General features: G+C 35.9%; 1 protein-coding gene across 2 annotated transcripts in view; it reads right to left on the bottom strand.

The window, feature by feature from the left end:
• pank4 (pantothenate kinase 4 (inactive)) overlaps positions 1-19,605 on the bottom strand; it is a 40,627-nt gene that overhangs the window by 14,155 nt on the left and 6,867 nt on the right. For both annotated transcript variants that reach the window (XM_007228504.3, XM_022682349.2), the window contains exons 4-14: positions 19,183-19,366; positions 16,861-16,953; positions 15,278-15,431; positions 12,974-13,155; positions 12,079-12,160; positions 9,593-9,693; positions 4,293-4,448; positions 2,433-2,545; positions 2,152-2,239; positions 1,038-1,189; positions 879-934 (exon numbers count right to left, since the gene is read on the bottom strand). In XM_007228504.3, coding sequence (XP_007228566.2) covers positions 879-934; positions 1,038-1,189; positions 2,152-2,239; positions 2,433-2,545; positions 4,293-4,448; positions 9,593-9,693; positions 12,079-12,160; positions 12,974-13,155; positions 15,278-15,431; positions 16,861-16,953; positions 19,183-19,366 — 1,361 coding nt within the window. The remainder of the gene's footprint in view (positions 1-878; positions 935-1,037; positions 1,190-2,151; positions 2,240-2,432; positions 2,546-4,292; positions 4,449-9,592; positions 9,694-12,078; positions 12,161-12,973; positions 13,156-15,277; positions 15,432-16,860; positions 16,954-19,182; positions 19,367-19,605) is intronic.

The raw sequence follows: 19,605 nt of genomic DNA, 5'->3' as shown, positions 1-19,605 counted from the left end.
AATATTAATATTTTCTTTTGTACTGCACTCTTGTTTTGCCTCTTTAACCTGATACCTTGGCCAGTCACCTGATTAGCCCCTCCTCTACCTGCTTCTCTCCCAGTCAGAATTGCAAGGTTTTAGGTTTTCCCACCAAACTGAAAATATAGTCACGGGTGAAAAAAATAAAATAAAAGGTCATGAGGCTGCCAAAAAGCCTTCACTGCAAATCATTAAAAACAAAAATATACTGTTGTAAATGTTTGTGGCAACCTTAGATATTGGGCTAGTTTAAGCTTCTGAAGGACGGATTTTATACAGACTTTGGTCTGGATAATTTTGCTGGACCTAAAAAAAAAATCTGTCTCTCAGTCAAGGTCTCTGGTGGAGCTGTAGCTCATGGTAAACTCACTCTCTGCTTTTCTCTATCGCTCCAAAAACAGGGGAAGCCAATAAATATGTGATTTAAAAGCTGAGAGTATGTTTAAATGTGTAATGATCTGATATGCATATATGCAGTGAGTACGGCTGTTGTCTTGTCCCTTGTGTTTAGTCATTTTTGAGAGACACGGAGAGTGAGCAGAGTGTGTAAGCCAATTACCCCCAACCCCCTTTATATTTACCCCAGTTGGCTGACGCTCTTATCCAGAAAGACTTACTAATAAGGTTACTGGTATTACAGAAATGAGACAACATAGTTTTAGGAATCTTGCCCAAGGACTTTTATTGGTGTAGCAGAGCTTATACACACAGATCAGGATTCAAATCCCAGTCTCCCACATTGTGTGGCCACTGACCGCCAGGCACACAGTGGTGTTACCCATTGTGCCACACCAACCAACTAACATATACCAGTCACATAACGTGATTAAGTGAAAACAGACCCGAAGACGTCTTACCTTGTAACTGTTGCTTTGCCTGCTCAAACCCAAACTCTGGATCTGATTCAAGGACACTGTATAACAAAAAGGTTAGATTTGATTGAACGCTGTGAATACTTTTAAGGCACTTCATACGATATTAAGCGACTGCATTTGTGTCTTCTACATACGACTCACTCAGACACAGCTTTGGCTCCCCAGTCGAAGACGTTTCCAGCCAGAATGCCTCTAACCAGTGCAAACTGTCTTTGCTCCCAGCTCAGCTCCTCCAGAGACCTCACCACCTTCTGGTAATATTTCAGCGCCATGTCGTTCTCCCGTTGCTTTATCTACAGAAAGTCAGAGAGACCAAGAATAATTTAAATTAAACTGACAGTCCATAAGTCATTGGATCCTATCTTACAACGATCGGCGACTCAGAACTTTGTTGGATAGTCTTCAACAACATCCATGATTAATTAAGAGAATTAGTACATGTCTTTTATGCATTTTAAGGCATACTTTTGCCGTTGTTGCGATAGCAAAGACACACTGACACACCCTAAATCAAGCTGCAATCAAGCCCACGAAAGCTAAAGAACACTTTACTGAGCTGTAAGATGAGCAGTTGGGGCCTCTTGCACTGAATGTTGAGGTGATTTGTTCACATCGCCTTTCCATAAGCATGCTGGCCATTGTTCACCCACACCCACAAGATAACACCTCACAATTCATACAGGTGCAATTTATACACTGATAGACGATGACTTCTGTCATGTCAGAGTAAGTAAAATAAGAAATCATGAAACCCTCCATTATGAATCTACCCATTGGTGAGACTCCAGAGACAATCATGTGTTACTGCACTTTAACAGCTAAACTTTAAAGAACCTAGACCAATTTTGCAGGACATTTTGATAGTTTAACATACCTATAATAACCTAAAAATACCATGGTGTAGTATAGGAAACATTCGCACATACTGGATTTTGTTATTTCCATGAGATTTTTATTTTTTAATCTTGTCTTGTCTCGTTCTTGTGAACTCAGTATCGTGTCTCATTTTGTCTCGTGATATTAGTGTCTCGTCACACCCCTAGTCTTTTGCTTTCACAAAAACACATTTTAATCTAAATGTTCTAATTATGTTTCTATTGAAATGATGAAACTGCAAACTACTTACTGACTGACAGCACACTTAAAGCTGCCAGGAAGCCCTACCCTGGTCTTTTTCTCTGCTCAGATACTGATTATCTACACACACTACAGTTATAAAAATCTTTTAAAGAAGAACTGAATAAGAAATTCAAACCTTAGAATAGGGGTCAGGAAAGTTAAACTCGTTCAGACAATGTTCTCTTGTGTCCAGCAGACTCCGCACAGTGAGGGATCCATAAGCACTTGAGAAAAGAAGGTAAAACAAGAGACAAAATGAGAGATTTGGATACTCTTGGTATTTTCTCAGTGTCTTTATGTCACTTTTTTGTTTACTACATAATTCCATATGTGTTCATTAACTGTTTTCATGTCTTTAATGTTAATCTAAGAAAAAGATGTTTTCCAAACATATGAGTGAATGAAATGTGTCCTTACAAAGGCTGGTGGCGGAGGGTCTGCAGCTTGTGCCGGTACTTCTGCCGGAACTTCTCCGCCCTCTCCGCGGCCTCAGGCTGATCTTTCTGGCTGGCTACTGCTCGCTTTACCACCTATCCAAACATCAGTGGAGTTATTGTTAGAGTATTCAATTACTGGGCAATGTATTAGAACCTTTCTGATATACAACTTCTAGCTCTTCATCAATGAAGGGTGGCTCACTCTCAACCTGGGGGTATACAATATATGGACAAAAATGTGTGATAACACTGCCTGCTATTTTATATTGATGTGAAAAACAATATATTAATATCCAAAATCCTAAGCAGAATTTTCCCAGGATAAGAAGTAGTTTGGTGTACTCTCACTCTAACCTCACTTTACCCTCGATCCATCCTTTCCCCCTCTTGCTCTTCCTCGCTCTACCCTCATGCTACCCTCATTTTGCATCACTCTACCCTCTTTTCTTGATTTACGCTTGCTCCACCTCAATTTACTCACCCTCTACCCTCACCCTACCTTTGCTTCAGGTATTCCTGATATAGTGGTGTTTAGCTCTATATAAAGTGTGTAAAGCTATTTATGTATTGGTAACACTGTCGCTGCTCTAATATGTGCTTATATGCAACACAAAATAGTCAGCCAGGTGTTAGGTGCAGCCAAGTCCTATTTATAAACTGTCTGTCCTGGAACTCAGCTCAGTGCCCCCTGTATAACACTGTAGTATTTTGCTCATATGATATCATGAACAGCCAATAAAAAACATGGATTCAAATGTAAAAATAACTCCCACCCACATTCACAAGTGTAAAAAAGCATCCAGGCACTGGTAATGTTTAGCAGAATCTGCTTATTTAATCTGAGTTTATAACTTTAATTACTATAAAGCAGAGTGATATTATTATAGTGTTACTCTTATTTATAGCGTTACATTATCTGATTAACTAAGCCAAAATAGACTGTATTACATTCTGCATTAACCCTGCACTGCACACATTCTGAATTTTGACGGTAAACTTAGTGTAAGGTCACAAAGAACCCCAAAGTAACTTCTAAGCAACTGAAGGCCTCTCTCATATCAGATAATATTAATGTTTACCATCAGGAAAACATTGAACAACAACAAGAGTTGTTGCAAAAAGAAAGCCACTGCTCTCCAAAAAGAACATTGCTGCTCGTCTTCAGTTGACTAAACATCATGTGGGCAAGCCAGAATTCTATTGAAGAATGTTTGGTGGAAGAATGAGATAAAAATGACTAAAAATTGACTTTTTGGGTTAAATGAAAAGGGTTATGTTTGTAGAAATGACAACATTGCATTCCAGCATAAACCTTATCCCACCAGTGAAACATGGTGGTATCATGGTTTGAGCCTAATTTGTGTAATCAGGATTAGAACAGCTTGCATTCACTGCATTGGGTCACACCAGATACTTAAAGCAAAGGTTCACATACTTTTGCCACTCACAAATATGTAATATTGAATTATTTCCCTCAATAAATAAAAAAAACAAGTACAACATTATCTCATTTGTTTAACTAATTCAAAAAACTAATTAACTAATATATATGGTATATGACCAAGAAATTGACACCCTCTAAACTCACCCTCTAAACCATAATTTTCCTAATGCAGAAACAATATATTGCTATATTGATATTTTGTCCCACCAATAATGCTAACCTATAATGCTTGTTTTTAATTTCTGTAAAGCACATATGTATTAAATGTACTCTATAAATAAACCTGCCTGGCTTAGCCCAGCCTTTAAACACAATGACATACCAGTCAGGTCAGTACGCGCTTCAGACTCATCTACTCATCGGTTTCTAAAAACCAACCCCACAGACAGGCCTCACCCCATCCAGCGCCTCCTCAAAACAGTAGAGCCAGTACTCTCTGGCCAGGGCGTCTTCGGTCAGGTCCACAGTGTCTGGGATGTAGGAGGAGGGGTCCTGCAGAAGCGGCAGATTCACCAGCTGTCTCTCCAAACGGTCCATTTCCAGCATGTCAAACTGGAGAAATTAGAAAACAGAACATTTATAAGCAAGAATGTAAACAATATCAACTTAAAACAAGCTTTCTTTTACCTAAATGTTGATGATGGTCAGCTAATACACACTTCCTGTGTGAAGTTTGCTTCTTGTATGAACTGGAGCTATTAGGCTAAAGTAGCTAACAAGCAATTGCAAATACAAAAGGCTTAAATGATCACACTCTTTCATTATACTATGTTGCTTGGTCACTTTATGTTATGTGGATTGTATATAGTTTTGGCAACTTAGTAGTTTTTGTTGCTAGATTAAGTGACTTTTTTAATCAATCTAACTAGTTGTTAAAAAAAATTACTAGGAACAAATCTACAGCTATTTCCCACCAAAGAGTATCGCCCAAACTACCCGTGACCCAAAGACATCCCTTTCTTTCTCTCAGTATCCTCTTTGTAAAAGACGGTGCAGCACAACTTCTTAGGGAGCTTTTAGATAGCTGTACGCTGAACATCATTGGGTTCAATTGTTTCCCCAGCGCCAGAGCAGTTTTTGCGTTTCTACACCTCTGCCTAGCTGACTAAGTGATGTGAACTCATGCTACCAAGAAAAATTGTAGTCCAATTGAAGTTTTATGCATCTAAACAGTTCTTCTTTCTCACCGTCGTCCTTCACCTTCTTAAAACAAGGACAAGGTTTAGGGGTTCAGACAAATACAGTATATGTCTACAGATGCTATATTCACACACCAAAACACTGGTCGCAGACATGACCCTCAGCAGAACAACGCAGCCACAACAGGCAGCAAAGTGGCATACCGCTGGTGATGCAAAAGCTGTGATACAGTGTATGAACACCGCAAGCGACAAAAGCAACACAGCAGTGCTGGGCGGCATGAACGAAAATGTATATCATGGTATTTTTCAAGATTCTGACGGTTTCACAGTATTTCACAATATTTGTATTTATTTTTTGCATGACTAGAGTATATATAATATAAAATACTAAGGATTTAAATTAAGGCTTTAATTAGTATTGGGTTTACTGAAAAAAAAATACACAATACATGAAGAAATCTGCATATGTGCAGAAAAACAGCTAAAAAATGTAAGACAATATACTGGGGTTGTTGGGGTTGTTGGGGTACACCAACAACTTTAACACAGCTCCCTTTACAAAACTAACTATTTTAAATAGTCCCATAAACACTGTAAATTGACCTAAAATACTTAACGCTTAAGTATTTAAAGATATATTTTTCAGAAGCTCTATTGCACAAGTTAGACATAAGTTTAATATCAATTTACAATATGTTGTTATTGAAGCCATTAGAGGAATTACAGTATTAAAATCAGCCTCAATTCCCTTCTTTTTCCAATTAATAATTTTAGTTCAATGTGCATTAAAATGATCATTCAATCTACGGTTTTGATATATTTAAAGAGGGATAGTTATTGCTCTTGAAGCTTCTTTCTGTAGTTACCTAATACCCAGAGTTTTAGGGAGTTTCTCTCTTGTGCTGAATAATATGATTCTGCATTTAGGACCGATTCTAACCTCATCTCATTTATTCTGAGTGAATATTTGCCATTTTCTGTTGTTTTATTTTACATGGATAAAACCACTCATACGGTGAGAAACAGCAGCAGGAACTCCTCTGATAAACTCCTGTTCTCGTTTCTTTGCGAGCTGCCTTCACTCCAGTGCTTGTTATGCTAACTGGCTAGCATAAGCTAGCATTCTGTGTCTGCTTCTTTAACGGGGCTGTTCTGGCCAGCGCTCCGCAGCGCCTCTAGTGGTATGACGGTATGTGAGAAATGCAGTTCTAAATTCCCCTACAGTATACCGTATGAACCGGTATACCACCCAGCACTACAACACAGTGTTCGTACATCATTCTATCTCAATAAGAGTCACCCAGCAGCAGATTTGCATTCTCTTGAAATTTCACCTATTTTTTGATGTTGGTTCCTACTAAATATGTGTTCACTTTAATTCATGGTGGAGTTCACCACTGGAAAAGCACACACTGCAAACATAATCTCTCACATATCTAATGTTCAAAATACTTTTACTGTTTAGTTCTGTATTTTAATCTTACTATTTATGTTTTTCCCTCAAAAAAGAGGGAAGACTGCTTATTTACAGTTTCTGAGTAAATTAACATGTAGCTATAATTCTTATTAAATTACATCAACGGACATAAATACAATCCCCAATTAAATCACATGTGTGTTTGTAAATGTGTTTAAATGGGAAATAGTTTTATACAAGCTATATTTCCTATTAACTTATAAACATTAATTAAAACCAAAGTCATTCAGACTATGAAGGAACTGAGAAATATAATTCTAAATTACAGAAGAAGTGACCAAGTGCAATCAGCGTCAAATAAACGTGTCTATGTGATTTCTAACCCTGTATGGCACTAGAGCTGGGCAAGATAATAATATTTTATAGCATCATTATAAAAGCATATCGATGATACTGAAAATGCTTAAACAACACTGACACAATTATACATTTCATTAAAAATACTGTTATTTATGGGAAAGGAAATGACAATCTAATCAACAAACAAATCACGGTACTCTGAATGAGAGATTGTTGGAAGTGTAATTTTTAAGAATCATTTTTGAATGTGATCATGTGTATGTAACAGAAATATTATATCATGATCTTTAAAAAACTATCTATCCATTTATATTATATTGTCCAGAAATTTAAGCTTCAAGGTGTCTGCTACTTTACATCTGTAATGCTAACTATTAGCATACTGTTAGCTTGTAGCTCCAGCTCAAACAAACTCAATTACTAAGGACTATAAACATGAGTTCAATTATTGTTTTTGTTATATGAGAACTAAACTATCACTTTAATACTGAACTCAAAACAGGCATCACAGTGTAAGCCGGGAGTTTATGTTAATCTTAAGGGAGACGTTTTGATGGCAATAAAAGGTTGTCAGAATATTAGTATTAGCTTCCAGCTGCAGAAAAAAATGGAGCCATGCTAATGCAAACCAGTGCTGTCAAATTCTTAAAAAAAAATTATCTAATTAATTACATGAATTAATCTAAATAAAGGGCACTCATCACTTTTTAAAATGTAAAATTGAAATTAATTTGAGCTGAGAAGCAAATAAATGAATAACTGGCACAGACTTAAAAGCTTCCTGTAATGAACATCAGTAACATATGTGGAAAAACAGTATATCTCTTATAACACTAGACCAATTTATTATATCTGCATCTTTATTTGCCTAAACATTACAAAACTACTACAGAAGATGCTCATGCCAGAGATTATCTTCAGGAGATTCTAGACTACTCAAATATGTTTTAAAGAGTAACTACACTCCAATACATTTTATTACATTTATCATTGAAATATGTTGCTCTATAATAATAAATTATACAAATAATAAATTTCAAGCCCTGCTTAAAAGAAGCAAACATCAACAGAATTTAGATATTAGACCATATTTTAATCAAAAGTTTACTTAGTAAAGTCCAAATAAAATAAAAACAGACTTTTCTTATAAAGCTATCAGCTAACTATATTTCCGAGCTGAATTAATGTCTGATGTTTGATGAATTAGATTATTAGATTAGTTAGTGATTAATTAATCAAAATTAATGCTTTAATTTGACATTAATACTGCAAATATTAGAATCCTTAGCTTAATCTTTAGAAGACTTTCCTTTTAATGCTTCCAAAACAGCTCCCCACTAATATCCTAATTTACAAAGCAGCAAATTCTCAAACATCCGAGACTGTAATCGCACAATACAGGTTATTAACTGCTTCACTTACCGTTATGGTGGAAAATAATATGCAACCAATCTACTACCCAGAACTCTAAAGAGCAAAAACATTTCCTACTAGGCTATAAATCAAACAAAGAGGCTACAAGTGGCAAAACACAACCAGAGGGTCAGAACTTCTCAAAATGAATCAAAAAGCCATTAAAAAGAAATAAGCAATAAAAGAAAAAAGCTGAAAAACAAAAGCACTCGTGGAGAGGTACTTACGGGAAACTGATGGAAAAGATAAAGAGAGGGGAAAAGAGGGAGTAGATGGACGAACCGAAAAGAAGTGAAATAGCAATGTTAGGGAAAACATAAAAGAATGGAAAAAATGAATGGAAATGATAATCAATTCCAGACAAAATTCATATTAAATTCCTAACATTTGAATATTAAGACTTCTTTCACTGCAAAAAAATCAATTTACAAAAACCAGAAAAGACGTATATGCGTATTATAAGCAACACAATCTGCCAATGAGTTTAGCTAATTTTTCTTATTAAAATTTCTTAAAATAAACTTAATCTCAAACTCATTGAGATAAGCTTTTAATAAAAAAAAATCCTGATTGTATATCTTAAATTTGGACACATATCAGATTGACTTGCACTTGCAAAAAAATTGCTGGTGATTTTCTTTGCGCTTATCTTGATTTAAATGATTAAAAATAATTAATTAATAATTTAAAATGAATAATTGAAATTCTAAGTACGAATATTTTATATCATTATTCACTAAATAAGCAAAATAATTTTACACTTGCTTAATGCTTAATAAGAGAAAAAAAATAGAGATAAACTAAGGTTTTTTGCCTTGAAATTAGATCAGTTAAGATTTTGTTTTTTGAAGTGTTTAGAATCATTTTTAGATTGGTTAATTGTTTTCTTAATAGCCTTTCAAATATGGAATACATAAATATTATGAGATTATTAATCATTCTGACTTGTTTGTTGTAAATGAATATGTGGTTTTCTAAACATTACTATATGTACAGCTACAAAAGTGTTTAATTTTTTTTAACTTTCTTGTGAAGGCATGTGAAGAAAATGCCATGACACTAAATGTATTCCTTATGTGTCCTATTTTTTTATGAAAGTGTTTACAAATATTATTTTTTGCAAAGTTCCTCGTACTGAGAAGGCATTTTTCTACTAAAGAGAAATGTATAATATATAATATTCTAAGATATTTTTGTAAACATTTATTAAGCAACAGCAACAATTATAATTTCCACAGCTATATCTACAAAATTTGCATGAAAATATTAATACATTTTAAAGTACAGATATTGACTTATCAGTAAAAAGGCTCCAAAGTGTCCATTCGTAACAGCGAACACAGATTGTATGAGAGTTTACTCACCGTGCCGCTGCGAGCTCTCTGCATTGGGTTCAGGTCTGGGGATACACTCATCAGGCCTGAGCTGCCAGCATAGTTCTCCCCCCAGCTGTACTGGTTAGGATCTGAACACAAAAATAAAAACACATCTAAATCACAAACCTACAGCCAAAGTTTAGATTAGTGCTTTAATTTATAATTACAAAATTTTACTGAAAGAAAAATTATTAAAATTCCCTTTTTTTCAATGTATATCTGTGTATAGCCAACACAAATTACACAGATTTTATTTCAACTTAATCTATTGTTAAACAAGGATTGACAAAAATTTATACAAGACAAAATATCTACTTTTTTTGCTCAGCTTTTATTTCCAGGCCTTCACATCTGGCTCTGATACACAGTTCAGAAGATACTGTAGCACCTTTTGTTGAAACCAATCCATTTTTTGATTGTGAGCAAAAATATTAGAACAGATAAACCTAAAATAGATTACAAGAGTTCATAAGAATGCATTAATCCGGTGACCCATTGACATCATTAAACTTTTGAATTCTTCTTTTTTTTTATGCTTTTCTAGGTTTTCAGTGCAGCCTCTTTTAGTTGGTGTTTGATATGGGCCAGTCTAAAACCTTCCACTTCTTACCTGTGATAAACTCCAATGTAGTTTTGTCAGTGTGTTTCGGGTCATTATCTTGCTGCATGATGAAGGATCTTCCAATCAGTTTGGTTGCACTTCATGGACTTTATTCTATTGCCGCACATGCGTGTTACTATTAATAAAGATTTTTGAGCCTGTCCCAAAAGAAACCATGTAAGCCCAAGTCATGACACTACCTCCACTGCGTTTTACAGATGAGCTGGTATGTTTGGGATCATGAGCAGATCTGCTCTTTCTCCAAACTTTAGCCCTTCCATTACACTGGTAAAGGTCCCTGTATTACCTGGTAAATATCAGCCTGGTCTATCTTTCTTGCTTTTTAGTGGTGCAGCTGATGCAACTAACAGTAGTTTTAGGAGCTTTCTTTAAAGCATTCATAATGTGACTGTCATCAACTGCTGTGACTGATGTGGTTTTCCTTGATCTACCTGTTCTGTTGCTTAGTACACCAGTGATGACTTTCTTCTTCCAGATGGTTATACTGGCTATGGCCAATATTTTACTTTTTGCATTTAGTGGATGCTTTTATTCAAAAGGACTTTAAAAAAAATAGGTACATTAGCAAAAGATGACATAGTATTCCAAGACAAAAACATTTTTAGGCAAGGCCTAAAGGAGGCTAAGGGAAAAAGTGGAATAGAGAAGGAAAGGAGGGGAAGAAGGAAATGAGGTTAGAAGTAGTTAGTTTGTTAGAGGTGTTAGGAGAGTAAGTGCTCTTTGAAGAGCTCTGTCTTCAGGAGTTTCTTAAAGATAGTGAGAGATTCTCCTGATCTGGTTGTGGAAGGTAGTTTGTTCCACCATTGGGGAACTCTGTATGAGGACAGTCTGGATTGCTTTGTGTGAATGTTTGGTAAAGCTAGATGACGTTCACTGGAGGCCGGAGGTAAAGTAAGCCTTTAGGAGTGAGTGTAAGTAGGAGGAAGCAGGCAATCATAAAGACTTTGAATTTAATACAGGCAGCAACCAGGGACATGTGCCCGTTTTTGGCTGGTAGTGGCTTTACAATACAGGCAAGGAGGCCCATTAGCATTGCATTGCAGAAGTTGAGGTATGAGATGACCACAGCTTGTACCAAGTTGAGTTTGGTGGCTGGTTGCATTAGAAACGTTGAATGTTTCTGCTGTTGTAAAGCACAAAGCGGCAGGACTGAGCAACTGTAGCAACATGGTGTGTAAAGGAGAATTGAACAACCATGTTTCTAGCAACCTTTGTAAGGGAGTGACCTTTGTCTTTCAGCTTCACAACTGCTTGTTTTTCACCCAGACAGCGTCTTTGAGAATCTTAAAAAGCGCTATATAAATAAAATGTATTATTATTATTATTATTATATTATTATGTTCATTTTATTTTATTTTTTTACCTATAAAAGCTCAGTCCGCACAGGCAATACCCAAATCTAAACTGAGCGTAGACATTCAGCACAATTTATTGTTTAGATAATCAATGCATCAGGACACACCTGGGAAACAAAACATCACTAAAAGTCACATTCCACAGTTCCAATACTTTTCTCACATAAAATGGGTTCAGACAGAAGGTGCTATCTTCTAAACTGTATATCAAATCTAGATATAAAATACCTGGAAATAAAAGCTGAAATGTTGATCTTTTTTCTTGTATTCATCTTTTATGTCAAAACCCAAATGTTTTCAGTCTGCAGCATGAAAGAAGGGATTGACTTCACCATTCCAATACTTTAGGAGGGGAGTCTAAGTCCTGTTCTGGTGGTAGTGAATGTACTTAGGTGATGACATCACAACAAGATAATAAAAAAAGTGTGTGCTTAAGCATTTGACCATTTTCATGATCTAATATTTTTGTTTTCTGTGTGTATCAGAGAACAACTTACTGTCTTCCTCTGCTCCCTTCAGAAAGGCCCCAATAGCACCTAGATAGCCTTCATGTCTTAAAAACAAAGCCTGCACCTCCCCCTGCAAAGCAGAGCACAGTACATAATTCACAAAAAAAAATCTTCTAAGAAGAACAACACAGCATCCACAACCGTTTAATGTTTTTTTTTTCCCCTACAGGAAAATGGTCATACAGACTATAAAGGAGCAGATAATGAATCATGTAGTAACTTAAAAGTGTTAAACAAACCAAAATACTCGAATTTTCTGAGGCTGGTAACTTTGATAAACTTATCCTGTACAACCGAGGTAACTCTTGCTCTTCCATTTTTGAGGAAGACCTGATGAGAGTCAGTTTCATCATAGTGCAAGTAGATCTTGCCATAATATGGATTAGAACATTACTCAAATAGGGTTATTCACTGTTTACCTGTAACTCTACCTCTTCACAACTCTACAACTGATGCTCTCAAACACATTAAGAGGCAAGACTCTTAACAAGAGGTGCTACTTTAAAGAATCTAAAATATAAAACATATTCTGGTTTGTTTAACATTTTTTGTCTACTAAATAATTCCATATGTTTTTCTTCAAGGGAAAAAAAAATCACTGAATCTTTTGACTAGTAGTGTATTAATTTGACATATTATAATTTAATATGAATAATGTGTAATATAGTTAAATAAAAAAGAAACACAGGATCCAAGCATTCAATAATTAAAAAGTAACTTAAAAGTTACATTTTAAAAGTATTTTTGTTACTCTTAACACCTGAAGAAGAAGAAAAGGTATTATTATTATTATTATTTTAAAAATGTGCAGGATAGCATCTATTTATTTAATAAAAGTGTGCTTGAGTACAGTTAAAAGGCACCGCTGGAGTGCTCAGGATACCTTGGTGAAGAAGTTGATGCTGTAGGTGATGGTGTGCATGGTGACTGGATGCCCGCGAATGAAGAATCCTCCGAAATACACTCTGTTCAGGTTGTGCAGTCGGGCGTACAGGCAGGCCAGCTGCCCGATATCATTGCTGATCATATGCAGCAGGCTCTTGGCCATGTCTTCTTGGGAGAACTCTGATCAGATATTGGATTATAACCACAGGGGATACAAGTCAATGCAAGTTTTCATACAGAGATTAAAAGTAGGGGTGAGCTATATGGTGCTAAAATAATATTGCGATATTTCAGGGTATTTTTGCAATAATGATATTCTTACTGATATTAGAAAAATTATGATTCATTTTAGGAATTTACTAATGTAATACCATTAATGTTAAAAATGTGTTTAATGTATGTATAACAATTTTAAACTTTTAGCAGAAACAAATAAACAGTAAACTTCTGTCTATTTTGTAAACAACAAAATATACATATATATATTGAATAGGATACAATAAGGCACACCCTTAATTTGCAGCCGAAATTAACCTCTAACCACAGCTGACACCAATAAACATATAATTCCTGGTATTTGCTTATTTAGGAGTATTTTATCCTCTTCAGTAACACAGATGTTACTTGTAATATATAGTGTGATATACAGTGCCCCTTACAGATTTCTTTTGTCATTTGCTTTTTTTTTATGAATTTTATTTTTTATTTTTTTGCCAGACCTGTAGAATCAAGTAATCACCTATACAGAACCTGTCAGACAACATTAAGCAACTAAAAATCAACAATTTATTGGCATAGAAAAAGTCTAGAAAAAGTTACAAAGTCATTTCTAAAGCTTCGGGACTCCAGTGGACCACACTAAGAGCCATTATTCATAAATGGAGAAAACATGGAACAGTGCTGAACCTTTCCAGAAGTGACCGGCTGACTGAAATTACTCTAGACTGTATGAAAAGCGTCTATATGGGAGAGTTCCAAGCAAAAACCTCTGCTGACCAAAAAAAAGAAACAACGACCCATCTCATATCTTCATGATCGTCAGGACTTTGGGAAAATATTCTGTGGACTGACAAGACAAAAGTAAAACTTTTTGGAAGGTGTGTGTCATTTTCACATGGGGCCAGGTTGGTTTAAATAGTTTTTTTTCCTTAATAAATAAAATTATCATTTAAAAACTGCTTTTTATAATTTACTCTCCTTATTTTCGTTGAATGTTAAAATGTGTTCATTATACGGTTGTTAATGTTAATGCGTTAAGTTACACAATTTATTTAAAATCAGTACCACAGTAATGTGCAGCATTCACTGCCTGCAACCATGTGACTCCGCTTACTGCACAGACATATGTGCTGCATGTCCCATTAAAAACACTGTGTTTAAAAGTGCAGAGGCAAATAAACTCTACCAGTTAAGCAGCTGAAATTCATATTATCAGATGATTTTATTAAAGTGTTCTTAAAGGGATAGTGTAAACATAACGGAATACTGGCTGTTACATATTTCCCCCAGGGCATTTAAATGGCCATCCCCCTATTGTGAGCATGCGTGCAATACCAAACACCCAGAGATTTTTATACTCAGCAAATTAAGTTCTAATTCTGAAATCCTTACAACCAAGCTGAGATGTTTACAATAGTAAAACAAAAAAGTTTCCTCTATTCAATTTATCATGCATTCTTTATTCCAGCGCAGTTGGCTTTATCTCTCCTCCAACATACAAGGCCATTTACTAGTATTATAATTGATACTAATATAAATAATTGCATTTTACATTTCTTACACTTATTCTTGTGTGTCTTAAGAAGAACAAGCGCAATTAATCACAGTTATAAACAGAATATTTTTGTGAGTAATCTGATAACAAATTTTTATTGATTGACACCACTAGTTTGATAATCTGATTTACTATAAATAAGCAAAAAATAAAAGAATTGTGTAGGGGGCAAATATTTTTTCCAGCACTATATTAAGTATTGCAGTACCCTGATATCGTTCTTGTGGGCAACATATTGTGATAATATCGTATCATGGATCATGGAATACCCTGTGATTCACACCCCTAGCTTAAACACTTGTGCACATGCTGAAAGACAGAACTACAGGGATCTTCATATCAGACCAAAAGACCTTTCACTCCATTTCTCAACAGGAGCAGTAAAAAGTTAGGTCAGAGCCTTGAAACTGGGTGAAAAGTCATCTGCTTTAATGTATGATAGTAAAACTATCACTGTGTAATTATTAACAAAGCTGTTAAAATAAAACACTACATTTAAAACATCAGCCTTTGACGAGCATGTGTCACCTTTGTCTGCAGTGGCAGATTTCCCAAAGCTGCTTGCTATGAGGTCACCAGTCAGCCCTAAAGAGCCGTATGCACCCCCGTAGATGTCCTTCACCAGCATGTCCACATTGGTATGCTGCCCCTTGGAGGCCAACTGCAAAAGCTCATCAAATCTCTGTTAGAAAAGAAAGACAATCATAATCAATATGTGTTATGTAAACAGTCCAGTACAGTCCAGAGCATATAGGATCAGCTTGTTTTCTACACTCATTATCCATTTAATCAGCTCCACTGGGTATATAAGACACTTTGTACTTCTATAATTACAGACTGTAGTCTTGTATCCATTTTATTTTATTCACCTTCTTTCATTCTGTTCTTCAATAATTAGGAACACACAGGAGAGAACAACACAGAGCAGATATTATTATTTGGGTGGTGGGTCATTATTTCCATCACTGCAGTGACACTGTTTGTGGTGGTGTACGCGTTGTGCTGGTTCGAGTGGTTACGAAAAAAAAAACCCCTCAGATACAGCAGTGCTGCTAGAGTTTTTAAACACTGTGTTCACTCACTGTCCTCCACTCTATTAGACACTCCTACCTACAGCTGCTTCACCTTGTAGATAAAGTAAAACTAGAGACACTTTAGGGCTGGAACTAATTATTATTTTAGTATATCCTTTATCCCTAAAACAATAGAAACAGCTAAACCTGAGATTTAAAAGCAATTTAAATGTCCAGATGTTGTTTAAATGTAGAAAATACAGATATTTATTGAGTAAATATGTTCTATTATCTGCTGTGTTTGGGCACTTTTGGAGAAACTGGACAAGTTTATTGTTAACAGTATTAACCGTGTGAGTGAGCCCATTACCCATCTTCCATTGCGTTTCTGTCCCCAGCACTTGTGTATTGTGGCACTGTTGCAAATTAATGATTATTTCTCTCAGTTCTCCGGTAGCTGACGGCAAGCTACATGAACAGGATTTGAACCAGCGATCTCCTGATCATAGTGGCAGTGCCTTAGTTCGCTGGACCACCTCAGAGCCATGAACGATTGTTCAACACTGATATTTGTGGTCAACAAATTTATATAGTCGACATTGTCAATTATATCTACTAATTGTTGTAGCCCTAGTACAGTGTGTGCTCGTCATCCACTAACACTTAATCAGAGCGAACAGGACGCAGTTACCAGAATATTCCTGGTTGGTCCCCAGTCTAGCAATGACACTGAGGTGTTAAAAACCTCCAACAGCACTGCTGCATCTGATCCAGTTGTACCAGCACAACACACAGTAACACTTCATACACCACCCCATGCTAATCAGTGTCATTGCAGTTCTGAGAAACAAAGACCCACCACCAAAACAATAATAGCTGCTTTGTGGTGGTTTTCTCCCCTGTGAGGTTCTGAGTGTTGAAGAAGGGTGAATTGAGGATAATAATAAAGTATACAGAGAAACAGATACAGGACTACAGTCTGTAATACATGATCAATAAGTGTAAAATAAGGACTGTGTAGTATCCAAAGATATAAAGGAAAAAATCCAGGACACAACAAGAATGAAAAAAAAAATAATAATAATAATAAAAAATTACCTTGGTTTTTGTGAGCAAAGCTCCAAGACCCCAGAAGGTACCGCCTCCAATAGAACTCCCACCAATGCGCTCAAATTTGTCCTCTGATTCAACCTTCAAACAAAAAAAAAATAAAAAAAAACACATTGAGACATATTGACTTGTTAATGGCTCCATATAATCAAAGGATGATATTTTAGTGCTACTGTGATTAATTAAATCAGAATTTTATTTCAGCATCATTCAGCATGTGTATCAGAGCAATACTATATAAAATGCCAGCAGGGAGCTGTTTTTACACTTTTCTTGAATAACTTAAATAAAATAATGTGTTGAGCATCATCACACTTAGGCTGCACAACAATGATGTCAAATCATTGTTAGCATTGCTAGCAATACCAGTTGATATCAATGCAAAAGTGATAGATAGAATAGACAGAAGTACTAATGAACTGTATAATACTGCTGCTTTTACTACTGTTGATGTGCTGGGCAGCCATTTTGGATTCTAAACATGTGGTTAATGAGGCTCTCCTGACTTTCCCAGCAGGAAATCTGACGTGTACAACCGTTCCAGTTAAAATTTTCTACTAGGAACTAGGAAATTCCAACCCAAATCCCAGCTTAAATGGAAAACAGCAATAGCAATTTTGTCAGCTTACTACCTACACAATAGTACTGTGCGGTATACCTGTTCATCCAGTATACCGGAGGGGAAATTAATACCGGTATGCATTTTTCACATACTGCCATACAACTACAGGTCTGTAAAACAGCAACGCCAAAGAAGCATACTGGCATAGCTCACTAGCTAATGCTAGCAAGTTAGCATAACAAGCTAACACACTGGAGTAATCGTAGCTTAGCTATGTGCAGTCAAAAGCTCGTCTTGCTCTGTCCTGCTGTTTTCGTATGATTGTTCTTATTCAAGTAAAATAGAATAACAACAGCAAACAGCAATTACTCACACAAAAAGAGGCGAATTAAATTACACAATCGATCAACATCCCAGAAAAGAAAAATCTGTTTTTCTGCTAATGCAGTCCAATTACTTCATATATTGTGTAATTTTGTGGCGCTAAGTAAACCCAATAGTAATCAAAGCCTTTATTTAGAGTATCAGTGTTTTATATGTACTCCTAGCATTAGAGTAAGTCACAAACCTATATAAAAGCCCAGTCATGCAATAAATAAATAAATAAATACATACATACAGTCAAACTGCCTGAATCTTCAAAAATACTGTCATATACATTTTTGATCACATCGCCCAGCACTTCTATACACAGACTGAATATTTTCCACCTCATAGATATAAGCTGTACAGGGCCAGGATAGTTACATAAGCTGAGCTAACTTAGCCTCCTCTCCTTATATTCCTACTGTTTTCCTTCCTTGTTTTACATTAAAATCTCTCTGCAGACTTTTGTCATTACAATTTTAATGACTTTTCATAAAACTATGAAGCAGTGGCAGCAGCAAAAACATGAACAGTAGTTTTTAAATGCTGCACAACTTCATGTATCAGAAATAAAACACTTACAGGAAGCATGTAAACAACCAGTGTACTGTTTCAAAAGCATCTTAGTGTTTAGATGGCCTTAAGTGTTAGAGTGGTAGAGAGAGAGTGTTCAGACTGCTGCTCACTCAACCTAGGAGGAATCATCACTTATATTCTAATGTGCTTTCAGGAAACCAAGCCCTGTACAGTAACAAGTGGCTGACTGTATTTCAGTTCATGATGTCATCAAATATTTATTTCTGCCAAATGAGAGATCCCCTCCTAACTTTTTTTTCTTTATAGTGATGATAACCCTTGAAAAAATAGAATAAGAGTTGTTATCTGGCTTGCTTCTGAAAAATCTCTAGGTGGAACGAAAAACTAAGTAAAGGCTAATAAAAGCTAATTTTAGCTCCTCATCACAGAAGAATTGAGGAATGAACAACAATAATTAATTGATGTACCAACTGCCCCTTTTTCAAAGACATACAATGAAGCCCTAAAGTTAACTAGTCAACCAGCAGCTAGGTTGCTGAACAGCTAGGTAGTGCTCCACTGCTATAGCTTTATAGCTGCTGGGTGCCTAAAGGGGTCGTCCCAATACTTAGGGGGAGGATTTTAACCCTTCACCTTGTAACTCTGTTTGGGTTACATTTGAAAACAAGGAGAAGGGGTACACATAAGAAATAGCATTGGACCAGAGTGTGAGTTGGCTGAACTGTGTCACTTAGCAGCCCATAACCACGCCCCCACTGCGTTTCTGTCCTCAGCACTTTGTGTAATGCATTACTGTTACAAATTAACAATTAGTGGACACACAAATTCTCCCAAAAAAGGCTTACCTTGACAATAGAAACCCCAGAACCAATGTTAACCAGCAGGTAAGGGAAGATGTCTGGGCGCGTGTTCTGGAAACGGAATTCCGAGTCTGCATGCTTTGCGTAAACGAAGGCTTCGTGGGGGATGTTCTTTAACACAAAGTTACAGCCTTTGATAAGACAGCTCATCTCATCCTCTTTGTCCACTCTGTGAAAAGAAACAACTTAATACTCAACCTGAATTAGATACACTTAGTCTATATTTAGGTCATTACATACAGTAACATACTATAAAATACTTTTGGGAGCTTCTGTTGCGGTTAATATATATATTGTCACTTTCTGAGTAATTTGAACGTACACCTATTGGCACCATGTCAGTCATGTACTGGCACACCTAATGTCAGTCAAAAATATATAGGGGTATAGATATATAAATCTGAATTT

The sequence above is a fragment of the Astyanax mexicanus genome, chromosome 24, assembly GCF_023375975.1.
Source record: "Astyanax mexicanus isolate ESR-SI-001 chromosome 24, AstMex3_surface, whole genome shotgun sequence".
Taxonomy (NCBI): domain Eukaryota; kingdom Metazoa; phylum Chordata; class Actinopteri; order Characiformes; family Acestrorhamphidae; genus Astyanax; species Astyanax mexicanus.
The sequence above is the reverse complement of the archived record's forward strand: the minus strand, read 5'-3'. Positions and strand labels throughout refer to the sequence as shown.